The sequence below is a fragment of the Harpegnathos saltator genome, unplaced genomic scaffold (assembly GCF_003227715.2).
Source record: "Harpegnathos saltator strain DR-91 unplaced genomic scaffold, Hsal_v8.6 scaffold4, whole genome shotgun sequence".
Taxonomy (NCBI): Eukaryota; Metazoa; Arthropoda; class Insecta; order Hymenoptera; family Formicidae; genus Harpegnathos; species Harpegnathos saltator.
In genome coordinates this window covers 1590281-1616213 of record NW_020230205.1, presented here as the reverse complement: position 1 = coordinate 1616213, position 25933 = coordinate 1590281, and the positions used below count along the sequence as shown (strand labels likewise).

The 25933-nt window shown below is 33.0% G+C and overlaps 3 protein-coding genes across 4 annotated transcripts; 1 reads left to right on the top strand and 2 right to left on the bottom strand.

The window, feature by feature from the left end:
- The first annotated feature begins 1343 nt into the window (after nt 1-1343).
- LOC105188920 (retinal dehydrogenase 1) lies at nt 1344-11843 on the top strand. 2 transcript variants are annotated; one of them, XM_011150643.3, is made up of 11 exons: nt 1344-1529; nt 1765-1813; nt 8306-8498; nt 8605-8709; nt 9005-9106; nt 9181-9346; nt 9490-9794; nt 9876-9978; nt 10513-11020; nt 11293-11367; nt 11655-11843. In XM_011150643.3, the coding sequence occupies exons 3-11, from the start codon at nt 8466-8468 to the stop codon at nt 11722-11724; spliced, it is 1467 nt and encodes a 488-aa protein (XP_011148945.1). In that variant the 5' UTR covers nt 1344-1529; nt 1765-1813; nt 8306-8465; the 3' UTR covers nt 11725-11843. The 2 variants fall into 2 exon arrangements, with proteins under 2 accessions (XP_011148945.1, XP_011148936.1); XM_011150634.3 differs by lacking the exons at nt 1344-1529; nt 1765-1813 and adding an exon at nt 6661-6843.
- Tektin-A (Tektin A) lies at nt 2393-5783 on the bottom strand. Its single transcript, XM_011151024.3, has 7 exons — nt 4808-5783; nt 4241-4521; nt 3855-4164; nt 3572-3786; nt 3118-3340; nt 2882-3036; nt 2393-2766 (listed from the first exon to the last, which is right to left on the bottom strand). Exons 1-7 carry the CDS (start codon nt 4874-4876, stop codon nt 2550-2552), a joined length of 1470 nt encoding a protein of 489 aa, XP_011149326.1. The 5' UTR covers nt 4877-5783; the 3' UTR covers nt 2393-2549.
- A 3-nt stretch (nt 11844-11846) lies between the features above and the next one.
- On the bottom strand, nt 11847-12790 carry Ndufb2 (NADH dehydrogenase (ubiquinone) 1 beta subcomplex, 2, 8kDa). The gene is made up of 3 exons (XM_011150621.3): nt 12578-12790; nt 12176-12302; nt 11847-12043 (listed from the first exon to the last, which is right to left on the bottom strand). The coding sequence occupies exons 1-3, from the start codon at nt 12676-12678 to the stop codon at nt 11954-11956; spliced, it is 318 nt and encodes a 105-aa protein (XP_011148923.1). The 5' UTR covers nt 12679-12790; the 3' UTR covers nt 11847-11953.
- Between the last annotated feature and the right edge of the window lie 13143 nt (nt 12791-25933).

Here is a 25933-nt window from a genome sequence, read left to right as displayed (position 1 = left end):
CCTTTTTCGGATGTCCCCCGGAATATGAGACTTACATCAGATGATTTTTGTCTGTTCTGTGTTCCCTCATTTCCATTTAATGTTGGAGTATTCATTTTATCTGAGTCTGTATTATTATAATATGTCCCACCGCGTATATTTCATTTCTCGCCTTTCGTTGTGAGTCACTGCGCAGGCGTGCTCCGTAGGCGGAGCAATGACTCTCATTGGTCGCGTTCAGTAGACTCAACAGTTGGACAACATTACTAAATTTTCCACCGAATCTCGCTCCTGATTGGTAAATACTTCTGGGTCTATGAAGAATCTAAAAGAATGCTCCAATCACAGACAATAATCACTAAGCGCTCTCTGATCACTTTGTTCTACTGAACGCGGCCATTCTTTTCGAGTCGGGATGCGTTCCGAAAGTTGCAAAAAAACGGGCACACATTATTATGTCCGCGACCGTACATATTTTGAAACATTTTTTTTGGATATTATATCCAACGGATTTTGCGTGTAACGTAATATCCTTCGGACTATACGAACATTATTATTTTGATCATTTTGATTTCTTTGATATTCATTAAGAATTATCCAGAACGCAACTGCTATGTTGAACGACTCAATTGTCGTGTAAAATATTTCAATTTTCACAAATTCATATAAAATTTTTCATTTTTCATTAATTCACAGAAGTCTTTTATTTTTCACTAGTTGACGCTAGGGAAAAGATTCATGATCGCTGCCCTGAGCAGCTGTAACGCTTCTCCAATCATCTATGTCGGCGCGCTCTTACTCCTCAGATTTCTGTCATTAATAACTCGATAATTATTGCGAATCTCGCAAAACGGACTTTTATGTTCGCCTCAATCCAATCTACCCTCACACTTCGGATTGGCAGCTAATTACCGGACACTTCGTATCTTCGTGATATAAAGCCAGCGGCACACGATGCTTGTTTTCGTGCTGGATTGCTTGCTGGATGAAAATACTGCGTTCTGATTGGTGCATTTTCATCCATCTTCGAAAATATACCAATCACAACGCAGTATTTTCATCCAGCAAGCAATCCAGCACGAAAACAAGCACCGTGTGCCGCTGGCTTTAATCATACACAATGTCAATTCTTGTTCTTTTTGCACATATTAACATGTTAATTCATGTTATAAACATGTAACAATGTGTGAGGTCGTGCTTGCCAAGTACGCTTATGGTTATAGCACGAACATAAACCGCCTGAAAGTGGATGTAGCACGGATTGCCACCATGCAGGTTTTACCGTCGAAACCTGAAAGTGGATGTAGCATCGTAGTTCCCCTCTCAAAATGGATGCAGATGGCATCCTTTCCTAGTGTGGAAAGTCAGTGTCGCTGAAAACGGCGTAGACCATAAGTTCTGTATTAATGGAATGATAGGTTTCCTAACCTAAATTACCGTCAATTTTAATTAATATCTCGCTCCGCAAAGCAAAACGACGATTTTTTCAAAGGAAAGTTATTTGTCTTGCAAAAACGCGTCGATTAAGTATTTCTTCGTCGTTATTGGAGGTGAGACGGGTATTCTGTATAATTACCACATTATCTTATACTATATAAAATATAATGAAATATGGAATATATATATGAATTTGATTCATTCAGGAAAAATTTAAAATAATTAAATAGAAGACAATTGAACAAGAAAAATTTTTTTAATTTTGATAGTCTAATACTAAAGTATAATTTATTATTGTATAATTTTTCTTTAAAATTTACTGTTGTTTAAGATGTAATGTTTTTCCAGACGCATCACATCATCAGCACATTGCAATTAACACAGTATTAAGATAAAGGTTCGTAATACCTCAATAAAAGGTTTGAATATTTTCAAAGGTTATTATTATTTCTTATTTTGACTTTGAATTTGATTTTGTGATCTTGACTGATTGATTCTGATTAAAAATTGTAGAAAAGAAGAAAAATATTACATGAAAGTATTTCTTAAACATAGTTTCTGTACTAACGCATGTTACTGAAAGTGGTACTATTGATTAGCATATATTTGCTTTCTAATATTGCTAATATATTTTATGGTTTAGACTGAATATTTAACAAGATCATGAGTTTATATATTTGACTGAAACCTATTGTCTTTGTTGAAATCAGTCTGATCATACTCATTGCCTCTGTTGAAATCTATCTGAACATATGTATTTTTATTTGATAATTGAAATATTATTGTTTTCTATGTCTTTTTTTTAAAGTTGTTTTGTTATTATCATTAATAAAATAAATAATTCCTTTCCTTTCAATACTGGTTTTAATTAATCCCATCTTAAATTGTTCTATCTTTTACATATTTTCAGGATAAGTTAAAGATAGTTATATAGGTAATTTTATTTTATTTTTATCTCTTATTATGTTGAAAATTTTTATCGAAATTCTGTGTTTTAAGTTTAAAATTTACATGGTATATATTTTATTTGATAACTCAGTATTGCAAAGAACAAATAAATGTAAAATATGCTTGATTGATATGCCAAGTTTTTAACTAATTAACATAACATAGTGCATGTGCATCTAAACATCTTACAAATATCCAGATAAAGCTGTGGCAGAAGGATAACGAGAACGCAATAGCTGACCCTGTTCTTTATCTATGTACAAAGTCTTTTGTTTTACTATTATCTCATGTTCCAGAATATTCCTTGTTTTAATTAGTTCTGTTTGAGATTCCTCGGCACATTTTAACTCTGCTAACACAGCAGAGATACGTTCGCCGAGAGATTTTACTTCTTCGATGAGCCTAAATAAGACAATTTTATCTGTTTTTCGCAACTCACGTTTGTTAGCCATGTGTGCTTGTTAAGATTATTCTTATAATATAAATGACTATAGTTAATTTTTGTTCGGTGACGTACGTTAATTGAGGCATATCTCGACAATTCTCAACATTGGGTCGAAACAATCTATTGTCCAATCTTGTCTGTGCTAATTTCATGGCATTGTTCAATCCTTTTGTCGAATCCCGGAGTTCTTCAATCAATTTTTCTGTATTTGTTAGTTCCTGCAAACACTGCAAACGGATATATGTTTTGTAGATTTAGTCCTAGTCATGTCTTGTATACACATTTTGCATTAATTTAACAAATCTTACGCGAAGTAATTCGATCTGTAATTGACGAAGAACATCTTGTGTAAGTTTCACTTTTTCCTCGAGTACAATGTCAACGCGAGTAGCTTGATCTCGCAGATCTTTAATCGAATGGATATACATTTCATTTAAAGTTGACCTTAGGTTAACTGATTTCTGTCGGGCAGTCTCGCTGGCATTTAATACTTCTTGCGTAAAGTGCTCGTAGCTTGTAGGTGTTGATTGTCTGAATGCGAAATAAAACTATTTGAAAAAAATATCTATAACATGAACATCGACTGTATGATCGCAAAAAATAATATAATATTATTCCGAAACGGAAATAATTAATTATACCGATCGATCTATCTATCGATTCCTACCGTTAATTTTGATCTTATGTCGTCAATGTCATTTTTTATAGCATATCCTTGTCACTTTCATACATATAACATGAGATAAAGCAAAAACAACTCACATAGCAGGAATTCTTGTAGATCCGGCTCTCCACATTATCTGTGAAGAATCGTTTGATGAATTCACCGAAACAGATTCTATATCGTAAGCACATATTTTGTCAGACCAATCGTTCTCCAATCGTGCTTTGACAGTCTTCAGTTCAACCATCTGCAATTTGATTTGCTCGAGAATTCCGTTTAGCAAATCTCGTATCTCAGCACAAAGCGCTATTTCCTAGAGTACATACTGTTTTAAAAAGGAATAAGGAAATAGTAAATGGTATTAATTAATTATAATTCAACCTTGACGAGTTGTTCTTCTACATCGTCACGGACAAGATCCGACTCCAGGCGAGAACATCGTAATTGCAGAAACTCGCCTGCGATAGATGTAGGTATAGTCAGTACTGATAAAGATTGATGTACACGACGACGTTCAGCTTCTACCAATCTTATCTCTTCAGTAATGGCAGAGATCGCATGCTCTAATTCTGTTTTATGACGGTACACCAATTTAGCACGTGTTTTCAAATGATCTGTTGCCTTTAGTTGCGCTTTGTCAACAGCTTTGTAAGATTGCTCCACGCATTGTCTTGCGCAGTTGGCTGTGATTCTGAAGATTGTTCGAAGAAAATTAATTTTCATTTTATTGGGAATTTGTTGTACGACATTCTTATTGCATCACCTACTGAGCATCGGAGATCTTCTCGTTTGATTGTTGCAAAATATTCAAATTGTGCGTCCGCCATTCGCTGGGTCCAAAGAGAACTATGGAATATTGATTTGTAACAGGCCTCAATCCTGTAATCCCATTTTTAAGGGAACAAGTTACTTTGCCAGGAGCCAATGAATCATTCGATACTATTGTATGGTCGGACTTTGACGAACATTCATTCTCAGCTTGAGAAAAGCAAAAAGGTTCCTTTGCGTCACCATCTTTTTGTTCCAGTCCAAGACACGGTTGCGTTTTCTGTGTTGAAATTTATCACGAATGAGGAATGTGTATATAATAATACAATGAATAAGTTTAACTTAAGTTTTAATTAACTTTTGCAAATATGCATGCACAAACGTGTTATTAATAAATTGTTTATTAAGCATGTGATAATGTGCGACATATTTTATGAATCACAGTAAGTAACTTAATATTCTTAAAGTTATAAAAAGGAAATTATATGAAACATATGAAGCTTTAAAAAGATATGGCGTAACATTTTTACGAATAATAATAATTAAAAATAACATGAGAAGCTTACCTCGATTACTTGTCGCGTAATATGTAGCGAATTAGTCAAGTAATCATGTTGACTCGCATTATCGGACATCTCCTGCTATAAATATTTACAATAAAAAGATAAGGAAAAAGCACGTTGCAATATGAATGTACTGCTATCAATATTTCACAATTTAAATAATATATCAAACATTCACACGTTTAAAAATATACAGTTGAGCAACATATTTGCACATGATAGCAGCATGCACATTTTCTCAATTTAAGCGATGTTGTCTGAACGTACGCTTAGGAAACCACATTTATCGATTTAATACGCGGCGTGGACAAATAGCGCTGTATTTCTTGAAGAATGGAATGGTATCATTGAGTTAACCAATTTCATTTTTTTTCCGTCAGAAGTAACCACCAATGTAAAAAAACGCAAGTGACTAACTTCATATAAAATATTTATACAGAGTGATCCAAAATTCCTGCATTCAGAGTACAGGACATGATACTTTACGCTAAAATAAATAACTTTTTCCTTTAGCAAAATTGCGTCCAACAAGTAGTTTTTGCAGGAGAACGTGTTAAAGTTAATGAATAAACGCTTTTGTAGCGCTCAGGGTCGGCGCATGCACCTCACTCGCGTGTAGGGTGACCATATGTACTCTTTTTAAGATGGTGAAAAGAGTACTCTCTACTTTTTACGTATCGTACTCTTGTATATACTCTTTTTTTCGTAATGTTAATTATACTTTGTCGATAATGACCAGAGAGCAAGACTTCGGTGATGTTATTATCACTCACAGCATTTGAGCGCCGCGAGCGCTAATACCGATTATGCGTAGAGGTTCTGCACAACTATCGAGCCACAATGCAAACGTAGAAAGAGTTTTCAGTATGATGAACGCTCAATGGACTGATGGAAGAAATAGATTTACTGTTGATTCGGTAAAAAGTTTATTAATGGTTAAATACAATTATAAAGAATTTAATTGTTCTGAATTTTACGATTATTGTCTAAATAATAAGAAATTGTTAAGCGATATACGGAGTAGTGCAAAATATAATTATAAATTATCTTAATATAATAAAATATATGTGTTCGACTAATATTTCTCGGTTTTATTAGTACCCACTATATTTTATTTTAAATATTATACCTAGTAATCCATCGATCATTGTCCCAGATAAGACACAAAATCATTTTGACGTCAAAATGACATAATTTTTATATTACTTGACGTCACCTTGACTTTTATGTTCTACCTGATTTTATGTTCTACTTACTATACCCTTTTGGAACCGTAATTAGTGCTCTTTTCTTTACTCGTCTTTTACTCTTTTATTATGACTGAGATATGATCACTCTACTCGCGTGTATTTAGTTAGTAACTTTCATAAGTAATGTCTTTTAAGACGCTCATACGGTTTTGTTGTGATTAGTTTACAACTTAAAACTGTACTTCTTAAGATAATCTTAAATAATAATCTTAAATAATAAGAATTATGAATAATACAATTATGAATAATATCAGGATTTGACCTTCTTCCGTATTATATTGCTTAAATAATAAAACGTTAATAAAATAAGTACTGCCTTTATTTTTTACGTTATAAATGAATAAAAAATGGTCTGATTGCACATCATCTGAAAATAAAAACAAATGTAAATAGTAATATGCTTTGCGAATTATGAAATCCCGGTGTTGTTTATAGTTGATTCTTATTATTTAAGATTGTCTTAAATATAGTCTTAAGATGTCGTAAACTAATCACAACAGAGCCGTATGAGCGTCTTAAAAGACATTATTTATAAATATTAGTCACTGACTAGGTACACACGAGTGAGGCGCGTGTGCCGGCCTTGAGCGCAACATAAAGCGCTACAAGAGCGCTTATTTATTAACTTTAACACATTGTTGCCCGGTCACGAGTTAACTCGTGTTGACATGCCTAAACGTTGCTGACTTGCTGGCCACGAGTAAAATCGTGATCGAAGAGCTTTTGTTTCACGTCAGCGTCGGAGAGCGTTCTCGGAGAGCATAGAGTGGAGTTGTTGTTCAGCATACCGTAAGCTTCTTTAGCTAATATTTTCTTTAACTAATATTTAGCTAATAAAACTTTTTGTTGTGTCCCCTTTGCTATAAAAAAATCCAACTAGAACGTGTAGAGTATGTTCTTCAAAAGGAAAATGCAGCGAAACAAGATATAATCTATTGTGTACCATTACACGTAGGTGATTGTTACACCGTTTATTATACCAAAAAGAAATATTAAAAGTTAAATATTAAACAAAATTTGTTTATAATAAATAATTATAAAAAGGTTTCTTTATATTGATTCACTTCCACATCCAATTATGAAATAATCGCCGGTGACATGAGATAAATTCTGAGAAAAATTGCCGGTCAACTATGTGTTAACATATTCTCCTGCAAAAACTACTTATCGGACGCAATTTTTCTAAAGGAAAAAGTTGTTTATTTTAGCGTAAAGTATCATGTCCTGTACGCCGAATGTGGGAATTTCGGATTACCCTGTATATTTAGCAATATATCACATTTGCAAATATCTTGTAATAACGTTGTGTACTCTCTCTATTTTACTCTACTTTATTCTATTTTATTCTAGTTTATTCTTACTATAGATTCCGGTAAAAATAGTGTTGCATTTACAAAAAGAACAGCTTTAAATAAAACATTAAACTTTAAATGTTTATATACTTTATTTTATTTAAATTAATACGTACGTCAATATATTTTTTTTATATCGAGATTGAGACCGAATTGAATAATCTTATTATATTAGTTAACACAAGATTTTCTACGAAGAATTGTGGAACTTGGTAATCTAAAAGTTTTTCATCTTTTATTTTCTAATCAACAATAAGATTAAATTAACTTAGATTAGATTAATGTTTGTAAGCTCTATGAACGTTCAAAACATTGTGAACTATACATCTGTTGTTGTATATGATTGTCAAATGCTATTGGTACATTGTATTTATTATTTTACTGTTATTTCATGTACGTATGGATAATTGTGTTTAAAGAAATTCAAAGCGTTATATATAACATTGAAGAGGTATTTAAATTGCGGAAATGACGCTCATAATACTAATTATAGTGTTATTCGTGACAATATAAGGCTAAAGAAGAGCCTATTACTGTTCATAAGCCTTGCCATAGAGTTGCCATTATCGCGTTATTGCTTGACGAGTAGTTACAGATAGCGTTTGCGTTGATAGCGCTGATAGTATTTCGCCGAATGCAAGCGTGATGGTTACGAGATATAGACGAAACAAAAGAATACAATAGAGAAAGTTCGTGAAAGACCAAATATCATTTACATTCGTATCATTTACGTTCAGTTTATCTATATTAATAATACTTACAATTAATCGCTATATTGGATTAAAGTTTGAAATGTTTTTATGTTATTAATTATGTTATTAATATTATTGTGCTAATATTTATTCGAAATCATGTTATAATTTTTCTTGTGTTGAAGCACTTTTTAATTGCATACGCAGAAAAATTCGCGGAGAGTGATACAGACGTCTGTCCTGGGACTAAATATAAATCACAACGATACGACTAGCGACGAAGTGCAGTCAAATAGGCTCAGCCAGATTGAGTCACTTACTCGTTGACCGTTGCAGGAGGAAGACGTTCTCTTGTTGGACAGATAAGATGGCAAAGGAAACGAAAATTAAATATACTCAAGTAAGTCAAAAATACTTAACATTTCGTTGAGATTTCGAATATTTTTCTCGTTTATTGAGCGAGCGTTTTTTTTTTTCAATTAAATATATAAAATATTTATTTTTAGCTTTTCATCAATAATGAATTCGTGGATTCTGTGAGCGGCCGTAAATTTGCCACTATTAATCCTGCTAATGGCAAAATTATAGCCGAAATTTCAGAAGGAGATAAGGTAAAATCGTTCGAATAATCGTTATATAACGGTGTAAGTGCAAGAATCAAATGTTAATTAACCAGCAGTAATAAATGTCAGATAGTATTGTTTCGATATTATTGTCAAAATCATCTTATTTAATTTTCTGATTACGCGCACAAAATTAAGAAGCAACTTTTTTCATAACGATCTTGTGAACGTAGAATTGACTAGGAGTAAGTTCAGTCGCGCATATTGACAATAACATAAAAGAGAATTAATTTAAACGTAAAGTAAATTATAGCTTTTTGCGAGAATAAATTTTTCTTTTCAGGCTGACATAGATAAGGCAGTAGAAGCTGCTAAACGGGCGTTTGATAGAAAGTCAGAATGGCGCAAAATGAGTGCGTACGATCGTGGACAGCTTATGCACAAGGTAGAATTTAATTTTAATAAATCGTTTCGTTGCTAACACAAAAACCGACTATTTATTAAATACGATTAAAATAGTTCGCAGATCTTATCGAACGTGATTTAGATTATATCGCTACACTCGAAACTCTTGATAACGGAAAGACGTATGCAAACGCCGTCGGTGATATACAAGCAAGTATCGCCTTTCTTCGTTATTATGCGGGCTGGTGTGATAAGATAGTTGGAACTACTATACCGACAGGTATTCTTCTTCAAAATTATTGTCGGTTATAATTAGTATATTTTTATTATAATGGATGTAATATTAATTCTTTTATTATGCATTGTTATTATATAATTATTATAGTACATGGCAATAAGCATCCTCATTTATTGATTGACTAGGTGACGCCAATTTTACATTGACTCGGAAAGAGCCGATCGGCGTTGTAGGGCAAATTATTCCTTGGAATTATCCCTTCATGATGTTATCTTGGAAATGGGGTCCTGCATTAGCTACTGGATGTACCATGGTATTGAAACCAGCGGAGCAAACACCCTTGACCGCACTTTATGCGGCCGCTCTTGCGAAGGAGGCAGGAATACCAGCGGGTGTCGTAAATGTCATTCCAGGTTACGGTCCAACTGCTGGTGCAGCTATTGCTGAACACCCAGACATTCGTAAAGTCGCTTTCACCGGATCTACCGAGGTGCTTGTATAAATATATATGTTACCATATAACGTGCTGCGTAAATGCGATGTGTGGTAATGGAGATTTGGTTTCTTCCAGGTCGGACATATCATAATGGAAGCCTCTGGTAAAAGCAACCTGAAGCGTGTTAGCCTTGAATTAGGTGGCAAAAGTCCACTCGTTATCTTCGACGATGTTGATGGTATGTTGTGTCGTATATCAGCTATTATTATATAACTGTATGCTGACTGATTACACGTCTTTATCATCTGCAAAAAAAGTGAAATGTTTTAAATATAATTCATATTTGTCCTTTGTATGGATCAAGTTAAAATTAAATAAAAATAATTGATAAACATAAGTAAAAATAATTAAATAAAAATAAACTCAAATAAAAATTAAAAAATTCAAATAAAATATTAAATTAAAAAGTAATGTAATTCAAATATGTTCTTAATATGTATCCAAGTTAAATTTTGATATTTAATATGCATCTAACCAAAACTGAATCCACATTTGATTTTATATTTGGAACAAATGAGATTTTAATTAAGACATTTAGTTTTTATTTGAGTTTAACTTTTATGGTCCATGAAAGACAAATATGATGCCATATTTAAAATATATTTAACATGTTTTTTCACGGATATATACGTTGTTCAAAGATTAATTACATTATATTTATTTACATTAATTACATTATATTTATATTTAATCATATTATTAATACTTTTAGTAAAAGAAGCGGCAAAAATCGCGTATGGCGCAATATTTAACAATCATGGACAAAATTGTTGCGCGGGATCGCGTACATTCGTGCATTCGAAGATATATGACGAGTTTGTTAAATATGCCAAGCAATTGGCACTCGATAGAAAAGTAGGAGACCCATTCGATCCTAAAATGGAACAAGGCCCACAAATCGATCAGGAGATGTTTGACAAAGTGATGGGCTTAATAAATTCGGGCAAACAGCAGGGTGCTGCTGTGGAAGCTGGCGGAGAACGCAAAGGCGATGTCGGTTTCTTTGTACAGCCCACAGTCTTCTCAAACGTAACTGACAATATGAGAATCGCCAAAGAAGAAATTTTCGGCCCTGTCCAATCGATTTTGAAATTCGACACTATAGATGAAGTGATTGAACGTGCGAACCGCACTAATTATGGTCTTGCTTCCGGCATAATTACTAAAGATATTAATAAAGCTTTGATATTCGCACAAGCTGTAGAAGCAGGCAGCGTTTGGTAAGTTAGATTACCTTTATGGAAAAAAAAATCTCAAATATTGAACGTTTACACTGAATTGTTCGAATTTATTCTCAAACGTGGATATATACACTCAAAACTCAACTTTGAGTACATCCATTTTTTAAAGTAAACTCGAACAATTGAGTATAAATATTCAAGTTGAGTGTTTTCTTCTATAAGGGTAACTTCGTGATATATATATATGTATATGTATATATATATATATATATATGTATATATAAATTTGATTTGACACTGATAATTTTTAGGGTGAATTCTTATGATGGTCTTACACCCCAAACACCATTTGGTGGATTTAAACAATCTGGCATGGGACGTGAATTGTAAGTAATAATAGAAAAACTAGATCAATTCAAATAATTGAAGTAATAATTAATATAAAACATAAACAATAAAAAATTTTAATTTTTAAAATTCTTTCTTTTTTTATTGGTTAAAATTATGTTACGAAATATGATCAGTTATAACTCAAAACTATGAAATTTCGGTTTGAAAAAATATTTAATAAAATTTTTCTTAAACTAACATTTTAAATAATTAAGATACTTCCAAATAACTCATCAGGTTATATTACTTATATTATTAAATTCACTATGTTTTTTTCTTTCAGGGGAGAAGAGGGCTTACATGAATATCTTGAAATTAAAACTATTAACATCAAGATCGCAAATGGAAACTAATATTAAAAAATGTATGATATCTACTATCCTAATTCCGTTTTTATTATGATTATTATTATTATATAATTTTATTCCTATGAAATTTTAATTTAGTACATAAAATAAACTACATACTACATATATCATATATACATATTCAGTTTAATCAATAAAATGTTGTAATTTTATTCTTGAATATATAAGAACAATATTTTTTTTCTCTATATATGCAGCACTATTTTATAAGATTTTATGCTGTATAATTCTCCTCATAATCATCTGGTGGTATACCTAATTCTTCGTCTGTCCATTTAGAAATATCTGGGTATGGAAATTCTCCCTGAACACAAAGGTTATATTTTCGCATTAATATTAAAATTACATAAAACTAATGACAAATATATATAAATATATATAATACACAATATATATATAAAATATACAAATATATATAAAATTACTGAATACTTACGATAATGTGACCATAATCATGCCAAAGATGCCACAATATCCACCACCACATAAGACCTCCAAAAGCTTCTGCTACATGTAACCAATTTTTTTCTACTGGTGGAATTACACGATATGACCATTTATGTCTAGTAATACAATAATAATATAAAAGTTAATTAATACATTATTAAAAGTATGAAAATAAATTAATCATAACAACTATATTTTTATATTAACCATCTAAGAACTATTAATAACATATTTTCTTATGAACAATTATACAATATGGAATCTAAAAACTATTCCCAAATAAGTACATATCAAATATAATTGTTTTTATATAAAGAAATTTGTGCTATAAAATAAAAAAAAAATATACATAACCTAATCTAATATAGAATTACATAACAATTTTACTTACTCATGACTTAATCTAGTGGATTGCAAGTTTGTTGCAGCAACTTTACTCTGACTGGTCTTATAGACAACTTTTAATAAGTTCAATCCTCGTGAAGGTAGCATTATCAAAATTGAGTTGTTATTCACTAACGACTGTCACTAAGCTGTAACTAGCTGTAATTTGGGCATCGATACACCAGATCACATCAGATAAGCTCAGTAGGTTAAGTTAGGTCCGCATTGATGTAATCAGCGAGCAACCTGAGAGAGGCTACCGGGCCAGTTAAACGTCTGGACGCTTTTTCCGACGCGCTCCCTGAGAAAATGTGTGCACACTATGTCCATCCTGACGGTAACGACAAAACGTGCACGGCTCTAGTTCACTCTACTTCTCTAACCATCTCATTATGAGCGCCAGATATACAGGGTGTATAAAAAATACCGGGACGGTGAAATATCACAAATATTGAGCATTTTAGAAAAAAATGTTCAAATAAAAATTGTAGGGTTTCAAAAGATCTATTTAATGACATTATGAGTTTGATCTTGGACGGCGTCGCCAAGATCAGGACAAGATCACCTTGAATTTTTTAAATGAGACCCCCTATTTTTTATTGCATATTCTTGTAGCCTTTCTGCAGATCTTTTCAAAGCACTATAACTTTTTCCACCTTGAGTAAGCCGTTTCGAAGTCGTTATCGAGCCTTTTATGATAAGATGTCCAGCCAACCAAGGCATGATCAAAGAAATATCCAGCCAGCCAAGGCAAGATCCTTACAAAAGCGTTTGAGAATAATGTTAATCTCTAAAAGAAAAAGTAAAGTTTAACGAATAAGCTAGGAAACAAAAAGATTTATCCAATAAACAGAAATTTGTATTAATTAGATAACAAAATAGATAATTCAATTAAAGAAAGAAAAATCATTCTTTTCCCTATAAAACAACGTATATCATGTATAAATGATGTGTTTTACTCTACTAATTTGACTTCAAGTCAAATTCATTGCAATTGATTTGAAATGATTTGAAGGTGAATTTTAGTGCTGTTATAAATTTAGTACATTAATATTATTTTAATATTACATGTGTCTGAAATACAAGTCACACACAGAAATTGCTCCAGCCGTTGGCTGGACATCTTATCATAAAAAGCTCGATAACTTCGAAACGGCTTACTCAAAGTGGAAAAAGTTATTATGCTTTGAAAAGGTCTGAAGAAGGGCTACAAGAATATGCAATAAAAAATAGGGGGTCCCATTTAAAAAATTCAAGGTGACCTTGCTTAAGCCTTGTCCTGACTTTGGCAACGCCACCCAAGATCAAACTCATAATATCAATAAATAGATCTTTTGAAATCCTACAATTTTTATTTGAAACATTTTTTCTAAAATGCTTAGTTTTTGTGATATTTCACCGTCCCACTACTTTTTATACACCCTGTATGTGTATGTTGCCCCGCTTGTAGTGTAAACGAATAAGTGATCCAACTTTTTACCACACGATTTAGTATTACCGACAGTATTGTAGTTAATGGAGTCGCATATAGATGTAGGACGCATTGTGTCGTTATCGGCAAGTTCAGATGGTTGACTTCTCGGCTGCTTAAACTAAGATTGAGTACGAAAAGATGTAGGTACTTAATGTAGTAATGCATTATAAAAGTGTAATATATAACGTTATTTCTTACTGCACTTTTATAATGCATTACTAGGTTAAGTATCTACATCTTTTCGTATTTGATATTAACTTAAACAGCTGAGAAGTCAACCATCTGAATTTGCCGATAATGACACGCGTGCAACATCTATATGCGGCTTCATTAACTATAATGCTGTTGGTAATGCTAAATCATATGGTAAAAAGTTGGATCACTTACTAGTTTACACTTTGTATATTCTCTTTTCAAAGTTATATACTGATCCCAGTATTTTTACTATTGCTTTTTTGGGACTAATCGATTGTTATTTTTTTTTAATGCGCAGCAATTTTTTTTACGGCTTTTACATTTTCGAAAATGATGATTTTGTTTTTTTTTAATTCGGAGGACATGAAATTTGTCAAATATAAGGCGAATTAATAAAATATGATAAAATTTGTAAGGTTTATTAGTTAGTATCGTTAGGTACTATATTTAGTATTTGATACTAAATAATATCATTAGATATTATATATAAACTCTTCGATGAAATTGTTGACCAGATCGTCAACAATTTCCGAGTAATAATGTATAGTCAGAGATCTGTAGTCAGTAACTTGATTAAGTTATTTTTCTTCGAGAAATTTTACGTATTTAGATTAAATTATATAATAAATAAAAATTTGTATACAAAATTGAACGAAATTTTGTATTATAATATGATAATTTATATATACACAACGAGAAATATTCATACAATATACCACGCAAAAATAAATACTGTCGAACTTACTCTGTGCTATTATGAATAATACTACTTAAATGGTTAATATAAAATAACCAGAATATGTAACACTTGGAACTCTTCTCTAAACCCATATATGTGTGTGATATATTTTCTCATCTTAAAATTAATTATATAATATAATTATAATATAGTTTGCAAAGAGTAAAGTTTTCTCATCAATAAATTATGTTTTTCTTCTTTTTCTAAACAGCCTGTTTAAGCGGTAAAGTCGTTAAAAATTACAAAGTAGTCCTTTCCATCTTATCCTGTTTTTACGAGATTAATTTACGATAACTTAACATTTGATGGAAGTCGTAGAAGAATATCAGCTGCGGAACGTTCGCCATTATCCGTAGCACGACCGAAAGTTGGGGAGCGAAGGGGTGCTCCCCCATATGTTAGGGGAGCATCGTAACTCGTTGCTATTGGTCGAACAAGCGCTTTTACAAGCTGCATCTAGGTATCTGGCCCCCGGTAGCAACCCTCCGCAGACTTACTCCGCATTGGCGTTGAAGTCATAACCCCCCGGTCGTACCTAATAATACGTTTTACAGAGGCCGCCGTCCAGTATCTTTCGCCGGCAAACTAGCTGTTAACCGTACGTACAGAACACTGATACAACTCAGAACAAGAAATTAACTCAGCAAATACATTATTTATTAAAAAAAAAATAAAATGAAATAGAACACACAAATCTAAACTAGTAAAACATTAATATTTTTTTCTCAATGAGATAATATTCTTATCTATCTCAGTGTGAGATAGTATTCTCATAATATTGTTTTATAATTCTTCGTTTATCAAATATTACAGAGTGTCACGCATTTTACATATTAATTTACTTTAGTTTAATACTTTTTCTTTCTATTTTCATAAGTATGCATTTCAGTTTATTCTGTTTGAAATATGGAAAAACAAATTAAATTTACAAGCGTTAGAACATAGATGATGACTTTATTTTACCTACGATATGTGTACACAAACGTTTAATATTAATATTATTTTATATTTTATATTTATTTATATTTTTATATTTATATTTTATATTATATTTATAACATTATATTTACATTCGTATATATATATATTTTTTTATATAAAATATGTATCTGTGACTTGATCGCATTAGGAGTTCGCGGTAATAATTCTACATTGGTGAGGCAACTTAAAAGAAAATGATAAATGTATGTTTTATTTATGTAAGAAAAATCCAAATCTTGTTTGACAGGAGTAATATTTATCATGTATTATAGTAGTTACCATGTAGAAGCAGTAAAATAATCATTTTTTTAAACATTTCATTTGATAAATAGAAATGAGCGGAATTTGAAATCGCTTCTAAATCTAACAGAGTTAGTCTTTCAATTTCCCAAACAGCACAAAATCTCCAGAGGACATTTTGAGGACGTCTTGGGGATGTTCTTAGGACGTAGAGACGTCCTCAGGTTGTCTTCGGGATGTCCTTTAAAGATCTGTGCTGTATGGGTTATGTTGATTAAAAAGTGTTTTACTCTGCCTTTTTTTATATACATATATGAGAATTTCTAACTATCTTATAAGTTTTGAATCATTTTCTCGCTGTATAAAAATAAGTTTATAAAAATTATTATACAATTTTTTTCTTAATTCCGCCACTGACTATGCAAGTGCATTTCAATGAAGCTCTAGCATTTACTAAATCAAGACTCAATAATCTTTCCAATTATTTCCATCATGTTAAGATATGAGTATGATATGATTATGATGTAATATGCTATAATATATTAAACTATCTAAACAATAATATGTTGAATAATCAATAATTATAACGTATTCCAGACACAACCCAGCGAGAAATGACTCGTCGATCGATGTTGAAACGATACCAAATTGATGAGTCGAAAAGTTCAAATCGACATCAATTCGACATCGTTTCGACGTCGATTGACGAGTCATTTCTCACTGGGAATGCGATTGTTTACAAAAGTTAATAAGTTTTGGCTTCATAAGCGTATGAACACTTAATGTAGGAATGCTTGATTGCAAGACGGTCCAATACAAGAAAATTTATTTTTTATTAATTCCCAGAGGTTAAATTCTTTTATTAGACTACTGATCATGTTCCAAACTGCATTTCCAAACTGCATCGCGAAGAAAAGTATTTAAATCGTATTGAAACTAAATATATAGCCCATATAGTATATTTATCAATTTGCCGAGTTTCAGAGTTGTCAATTCCAGAAGTGATAATTTTATGTTTGTCTTCATAATTTTACGATCAATTACAGAATACATCGAAAACAAATATATTGTGATTCTTCTATAGACGACTACACAAATTGATTACATTCACATATTTACAAACGGCATATATTTCGTAACTAGCAGCATGAACATTGGCGAAACGTGTGAACGCATCGTGCAGTTGTTAATTCATAATTTTAATATCATTGTTTCGGAACGCTGTTTACACCATCACGGTAACTTCTGTTCGGAGAGAGAAAAACTTATTGACGATCTGCGTTTACGATGCCGCGATACGGCGGTTTTCCGCATACGATTCCTGCAGATTAAGAAAAGAACGGGCTAAGTTTCACACTCTTTTACGACCATATAAACCGCATTGGATTGCAAATTCTCGAGCATGTAATAACCGTCTCATCGTCATCGTTGTCCCCATGACCAGGAGATGACATCCGTAGATTAGATAGACCGTTCGATGGGTAACGCAGGAAATATGTCTGCTCATATCTCTTCGTTATCTGGTAGCCACCCCTCTTTAGTTGACGTGGCGCGCACTCTGTTTTACTCTCTCACCCCTTCTTGGCGCAGGATTCCAGTAGGGTGACGCTGGGAGAGAGTGTTTCCATGGATACATAGTCGGCCATCTTGGGTCCATGGGCGTGGGGAATGTGACAGGCAGGAGATAAAATACGATAAATTAACCGCGGCTTCGTGAGAAACTGTATTTGATCCAAAATGGCGGCACATTTCCATCTTCATGTCTGGAACTTTGCATTTAAAATATGGTCTTATGTTTTGTTATTCATATATTTGTTTACAATTTCTTATACTTTATATTTTTGCAAATTGTATTATTATGAAATATATAGACTGTTTAGTTAGAGTCAACACTCGATCATTGCTTCTTATTGTTATATTCTCTTGGATCTCAATCAATCAAAGAGAATACTGCAATCACAGACGTCTGTGTTTATTATTATGTTAATAAAAATTATATATTTGAAGTTTTCCAAAAATCACTTGAGAACTTGAAGAAATTGGAACACTGCATTATACATCTGAAAAAAAGAATTTTCCGACTTTTATCAAATAGTAGTTCGCGAGTGTCGTACAGTCGATTACTGAGTTACACGATGAATGAGACCGGGCTAAAGGAAGTAGATAGAAAAGTGGGAGATAGAAAGGTGTCAGATAGAAAGGAACGAGTGCAGTTGAGAAAAATTGAAAAAAGCAATAAAACTGGTACGGGCGAAACCCTAACTGGACTTTTGAAGTCACATTCTCTTCGCGCGTGATATTATTGTGTGACCATCGTTCCGCAACGTGGTGTTCCTCCAACAGAAGGATTTAGATGAATAGATCGCTAAAGGGCGTATTTTTATTGCGCCTGTAAATATTATAACCTCTAGTGTGCGCGTCTGGCTCCTTCTTCTATAACTGAAGATCTTTCGTAATTGGAAAAACCGTGAAAAATTCCTAAAGCATATTTTCAAAGGTTATTGTGTCGACATTTTTTAATCTTGCGTATAACCATATGCTTCTGTATAATATTTTATATAACAACGCAATAAAGCAAACACGTGTACATGAAACGGTTATTTACTTATTCGCAGTCATAAAAGTTTGCTTTATAAAATAATTAAAATTTGCTGTATAAAATAATACTATCTGAAAAATATGCATTTGTTCATTGGTGCTTGTTTTCCACAATGCTAATTGCCTGTTTCAATTTCGACGCAAGTTTCGTTGCCGTGAGCGACTGTGCAAAGGTTATATTTTAACAGTTTGTATGCTAAGAGTTAGGTCGGATGTTAAGTTAGTTAAATACTATAAAATAACGTATGATATTAGTATTATTATGCAGAGAATTATGCAGAGAGTAAAATTAATGAATAAATAACGTAACGTATGCTCTAAGATATGTCTTGCCAACTGGAGATCATATGACTATTAACATTCATGTGTACACTGGAAAACAAAACAGTTTTGACAGTTTTTTTTTTTAGTGACATGAGTAATCCGTGTAGTTTTGAGAATCACTTGAGCAAGAGAGAGAGAAACAGAGAGAGAGAGAGAGACCCGTGATCTTTTGCTTTACGCAGTTTGGTCAAGCAATGATTCTCAAATTCACAATCACACGGATTACCAATGTCACTAGAAAAAAAGCTGTCGGAACCGTTTTGCTTTCCAGTGTACAAAACTGCCGAACAATCAGGTTAGTCTATGGTGCACCGGTAAACGGATCGGACCGGTAGTCGTCGTATGTGAGAGATTCTAGAGTTTCCCCGAATTGATCGAATCGTTTGTAACACACGTTACGTTATTTCATCATGTTAGGATTATTTTGAGGAATGATGTCATTCTGAAGTTTCAAAGGTGATTACCATTTTTTATATTTCTTTTTCTATTAGTTCGAAAGAAAAATATACAATTTTTTTTAAACTCTTTATTCTTGATATTTTCACATCTCTTTCATACAATTAACCAGAAACGTGCATTTTTCTTGAGATCTGACAAGAGTTGGTGTATTATAACATGCTGGATAAGATTTCTGAAAGTACAATGTCGATGGATGCGGGTGTCATGCAGAAAAATACTATTCAAGCCGAATAGAATTGATTTAAAAGTAAATTTAGAGATAAATTTTTTCTCTCGATGCTTTCGAACGTAACGTTTTTGGCATGAGGTTTGTTATTCTGAAAAAGATATAACTTACCTTCTATATTTAATAACTCATGAAACTTCAAAATTTATGAAATTTTGATATTTTTCTTAATAAAACTGCTTTAAATTACTTTAGAAACATGGCTGAGACATTTTTTCAGGTAATTTGGTAATATTTATGTTTTGCTTTTTTTATTCAAAAGAATGTCGGACTACGTTATGTGTTTATTTTTTTCTCTTCAATCTATTTAAATTATCTTAATCTGGTAATATTGATCGAATGGGAATAGAAACATTAAACATTACACAATGAGCATTAAGAATTAGAACATGTGCACAAGTAGCAAATATCATTAGCAATAGCTGGGCCAAGTCGTACAGCCATACTCCATCCTGATAAGAAACTTGCACACGGTTTCCTTTACTCGTCAATAAAAACGCACCATGCTCTGTTTCCTTGGTAACGATCATAGAATGTGCTTCCTCCATCGCAATAAAGTCCTACAATATGTCTCTCATGAAAGTAGCAGGGAGAAGTCGTTGACCGTTCGTATATATTTCTGCGATAGCAGCTGCTGAATCGTCAATTGGCTTTGCCTCTAGACCTATCTACCTAGAGTGCGGTAAAAATGTCCTTTTCGTCTTTTAGGGATGTCCGAAGAGCTAAAATTACCAGCGGCGATCCTTAGAAAGACAAGTCCTCCAACTGTTAATTATCTTTTTATAAAATCAGGTGAATTGTTATATACATATATATAAATTTATCGTAAATTTAAAGATATCACGCGAAGGATGATGTTAATCTCGTGTCTCGATGTTAATTTATCATAGTTTTTACGAAAGGGGAGCGATTCACAGCGCAACCATTACATTTGTAAGCATATTATTTTTCCTGCGCATCGCGCTGTTCTTTATTATAAATCAATCGTCTAAATTTATCGAAAGGAACTAGCCGCAGGATATGCAAATGTATATTATCAACCCAAATTCATAAACTTGATATTTGTAGTTTGTAAAACTTTATGGATGTTAGTATTTCAGAGCATAGTGCTCAGGATATTACAATGATGAATCTTTCTCTTTAATATGAATTCATGAAAAGCGAACATTCCCATATTCTTTTACATTGGAAAAATTTTCATTTTTCACGAATTCACACGCTAGAAAGAAAGATTCATGATCGATACCTAGTAGACACGTTAACATTTTTTTTTAAGCTACCTCGGATAATTACGTAGGATGTAAGATTATTGTAACTTTATGAATTTGCTTTTTTAAGCCGCATTATATTTTTCGATTCGTGCTTTTTCCTCTTCACTGAATAGTACAAGAAGACAGTTTATTTTATAATCTTCTTTTTTCTTCTCTCTTTTTGCGAATTTTGAATATATACTTTATTTTAAATATTGAAAATATAATACAATGAGAGTAAAAAGATCTCTAGAGTGATGTTTTAAGTATTTAATATAACATGTAACATGAGGCAACACTCAGCAGTGAATCTGCATATATAGTTTCCAAGCTCGCCACTAGAGGCACAATAGATTTATTATTTACTTATGAGAGAAAATTGATAGAAACCAATAAAAGGAATACAAATATAAAATATCATTATTTCCTAGAAATTAGAGGTATCTTTATAAAAAGGATAAATTAATTTGAAAATAATCATACGAATTAATGATTACGAATTTTATCTCATTAAAGTAATCGTCACCGAAAGACAAAACCCTTAATAAGGATGTCATTAGCAAATATTCTAATTTAGTACGTATATAATCTTCTTTTTTAAAAAAATATTCAGAATATCTTAAGAGTTAACTATAGATAACTATTTGTCGTATGAGTAACTTGAGTCTTGTATTTCTGTTTTATCTACAGCAGATTTTTCAATTTCCTTCTTTTCCAATACGTTTCCAAGAATCTTACGAAAATTCTCGCTAGGTGGCATATAGTCTTCACACAGTCTTAACATAACTGTTGGAGTGGACAGAAAATAGTTTTCTCAAAAAATAGTAACCACTTTGTACATTATTTTTTTGGCATTTATTACTTCATAAAAATATTAAGATATTATTATATTAAGATCATATTTTGCATGTCCGATGCTTCGAACATTAAAAAGTAAATGTAAAAAGAGAATAAATTTTGTACTCAATATTGCATGTATTATAAAAATTTATTTCTTTATGTGAAAATCTACAAAGTATAAAATTATATGTTAAATTTGTTTATTGATTATTCAACAAGAAATAAAAATTAATGTAGCGACATTTCAGGCATTTTAATAAACAAATTGTAATTGAAAGACAATCTATTTTATACATCTGCTTATTTATCCTGCAATTTATGTCAAGTTACATATCGTCTGTATTATAATGAATGCAAAATAATAATTTCACTTAACTGATTCGTTAGACTGACTCATTAAACCGTTTATATTTTATTGGTTATTATTTAAGTAACTTATGTAATTAAAATTAGTTAACAGCAAAGTGTTATTTCATTTTCTATGTATCAAAGTTACATTGCATCTTATATAGAAATTGGCCGACTTTATGTAAATTGTATTAAACAAATTATTGAGAAATTTAGGCAATTATATTGCATTACAGTTATCCATATATACATGTTATATATATGTGGAAATTTAATTGAAATATAATAGGGAAGTTTCGAATACTACAAGCATTCTTTACATTATAACGTCCCTGACTTTCCTCTGCCGGGACAGGTTTTCGAATTGACACTTTAGTTCGAGTCATCTGAGAAAACGACATCACAGTTTCGGCTACGAAAGGCAACGGTAGAGCTTTGAAAGATGCACCGCATATTTGCTCACACACCTCGATAATCAGTCGGGTAAACGAGTGAGTCGTCTCTGACGACGGCCGTCGGACTTCGAAGGACTCGACTGGTTTCAGCAACCACGATGAGCGATTAGTTTCTCTTGAGCGGTATGTCCAACTACATTGCGTTTGTGTATTCTTTCGCGGAACACGAAGAGAACAAAGCCTGTCGACGCATTGTAACATTGTAATTTCCTCGTGAGTGTTTGTTTTATAAAAAAAGCAAAAAGGAATAAAGAAATAGCGAAGAGATACTGTAATGGACCAATATTGCAGCTATAAGTTGCAAAAGGTGTGCTGTTTTTGTTATTATGTAGTTAGATTGGATTAGTCCTCGGACTGAATAAGTGAAGACATCAAAATATGTGGTAAAATTGAAATAATAACAGGTGACGGATACTTTCAAATTGGTCTTACGCTGTCGTTTATCACATTGTTGCATTAACCATAATTAAATGAATCTTAGATGTTGCATATTTAAATTTTTTCATATTTAACTCACATAATCGTCTGACATGAAACGTATAAAGCGTTAGATAAAACTGCGACAGAAAATTTCCTCACACTGTTGACTACTGAGTAATTAAAGAATCTTTAACATCATGAAATTGGAGATATGATATCTAGTAAGAGAGATATTATTCTACACTTTTATAATATATGCAGAAAGCAAAGCTCAGAGCATCTTCCGGAGAGCATTGAGGCACATAAATAAGCCAAAAGTGCAAGATAATTCAGTGCAGTACAAATGTGATTCGTGCAATAATTACTTTCAATAACGCGACTGATTGACAATTTGTTTACAATCAATCCCTGCATTACACCTGCGTAAAGCCGGTAAAGCACATTAAAATCCGTCGGCAAAACGAGGCGAGATGTATGTAGCCTTTATGAGCCTACGTAGTCATACAACTCGCGTAGAAGCGAAGAGCGGGGCGAGGATGGCGAAGTGGGAGAGCGCACATAAGCACGCTGTTTTTATAATACACGTTAAATAACTTTACGACGCCTCAAGTATCGTGGCAAATTGATTTCGTAACGACAATCACGGAATTAATGCACAATAAAAGTATCATGGCGGCAATTAAGCGGAGCACTTGCTTAACTGTGAACCGCTCGTGGCATTTCAGTCGCGCTTGGGAGCGCTGAATGAATGATACATAAAGCGAATCGATGTGTTCGATAGTGCAACTTTTCCACGGTGTTTTCCTCTCCTCAACATCCAAATATTCTGGCGATGTGTCTCAGGAGAGTCAGCGGAGGCACGTGAAGGAAACGACAAATACCTTTCTCTCTTTGTGGTTGAAGTTGAACAACAATCAAGAAGAAACTTTTGAAGTATAACCTCTGAGTTGTGAATTGATCTTGAAATTGTGATCTTCTCTAATGTATTCGAATACATTGGTCTGTTCTTTTTAGCTGCACTACTGAACTGGTGCAATAAGTTAAAGTGAGAAAAAATATAGTTGTCTTATTCTAACTTATTGCACTAGTTCCGCAGTGCAGCTAAAAAGAACAGACCACATGTTTCATCATATTCACGGTACATGCATCTGAAAGGAAGTGACAGGCAATCGAGCGACAATTGCTTTTGCAAATGTGAATTGTGTTATGATGGTGTGTTCGTGCGCTCATAGTGCGTTACTGGATCACCGAGTACCAACTTTGCGGAGTCACAGTGTCGCGTTTTGTGCGCGTGCGTTTGTGTACACAACTATTAAGTGCTTACATTTATGCCTGTCATAATTGGCTCCGTTAAATGAAGAGAGTGACTGAGGAATTAGCTTGCTGGTAATAATGCGGCTATTTATTAACACGTGAAACGAGACACCACAGGCCACGCACGCACGAATTCGCGTTCGAAGCTCAGAAAGTAGATCTTTCTTCTTCACCACGTTTGGTGTTGGATCTTTCTCCTTTCAAAATCAACCCTATGGTGAGTACAACTGATTAGAACTCATAATTTGCGCTCGTCCCTATCGTGTGTGTGTGTGTGTGTGTGTGTGTGTGTGTGTGTGTGTGTGAGAGAGAGAGATCTCGATATTTTTAGAACAAAATATTTTTTGAAGAAAAATAAATGTTCAATTTATATAACGAGATAAAAGAACATGCAAGGTTCCTTTTATCTTTATTATGGAAGAAAATAGCCGACGCGTGCTAAATTTAATAAATTTCAAACGATAAAGTCAAATGAGTCTAACATGGCGGATCGAAAGAATGAAATATGAAAAAAAGAAGTAAAGAGATCGTGGCGAAAGTCCAAAAATGATGGAACAAAGAAGGACGTCGGGAGAGGTGGACGAACTAAAGCTGCGAAAACAGGATCGGTCTGGTCAGTTCTAAACAATAACAATTGTCTTTATTGCTTTCGAGACGATTTCAACGTCTCTGAGAGGCGCCGAAGACAGAAATATACGTTCGATTCCATGCTCCTTCGACCGGTTTATTCCTCTTCGTTGAGTCTCCCGGCTCCCCTCGATTTACTCTCAGTTGTATTTTCTAGAGATTCTCTCTGCTTATTTTTCGTCGAAATGGTAACCGGCTCGCCTACATTCCACCCCGATTTCACTTCGGTTTCCGCGCTCCTCTACGAAAGGATTTTATGAGGCGCAGGCAAAAAAATGTTTCTAGGCGGCAGATGTAGGTTTCTCTTTTTCCCAATGAAACCTGCAAGACATGCAAGGGACACGCGGCGAGAATAAAACATATTTCGAGTAGCGGTCTGTCATCTGACGGACGAAACATATAATATATTCTCCTGAAGCTGCAGCTTTTTTAAGATGAATTTTTAGCTGCTATTTCTCTTCACATAGCATGTCCCTTTAGGATTCTTCCCATTCCTTTCTTGATCAGGAAGAAATTGGTTTAATATTAACATCAATTAATGCCAGCAAATATCTGTCAATATCACAGTTTATTGTGTACTTCAAGTTTTAATTTTTAGTTCGAAAATCAAAAAGTTCTGAAAAAACGACGGGATCCTCTTTTGAGAAAAGTCGCGGTGCAAGCAAATCGCCGACGTGTTATCTGGTTGAATTTAAACGCAGGGGGAAGATTAGCGTGGCGAGTCAAGCTTTAATCTCCGACATTCCGAGTGCTTGGAATGCGCATCCGAAAACGTATGCCGCAACGGCCGCGAGAGGCATTTCGGCGTATGGAAAAAGAAACGCGATGGCGAGCTCTGTGGAAGAGGTAGATTTACTATCAGAGAGATTTCAT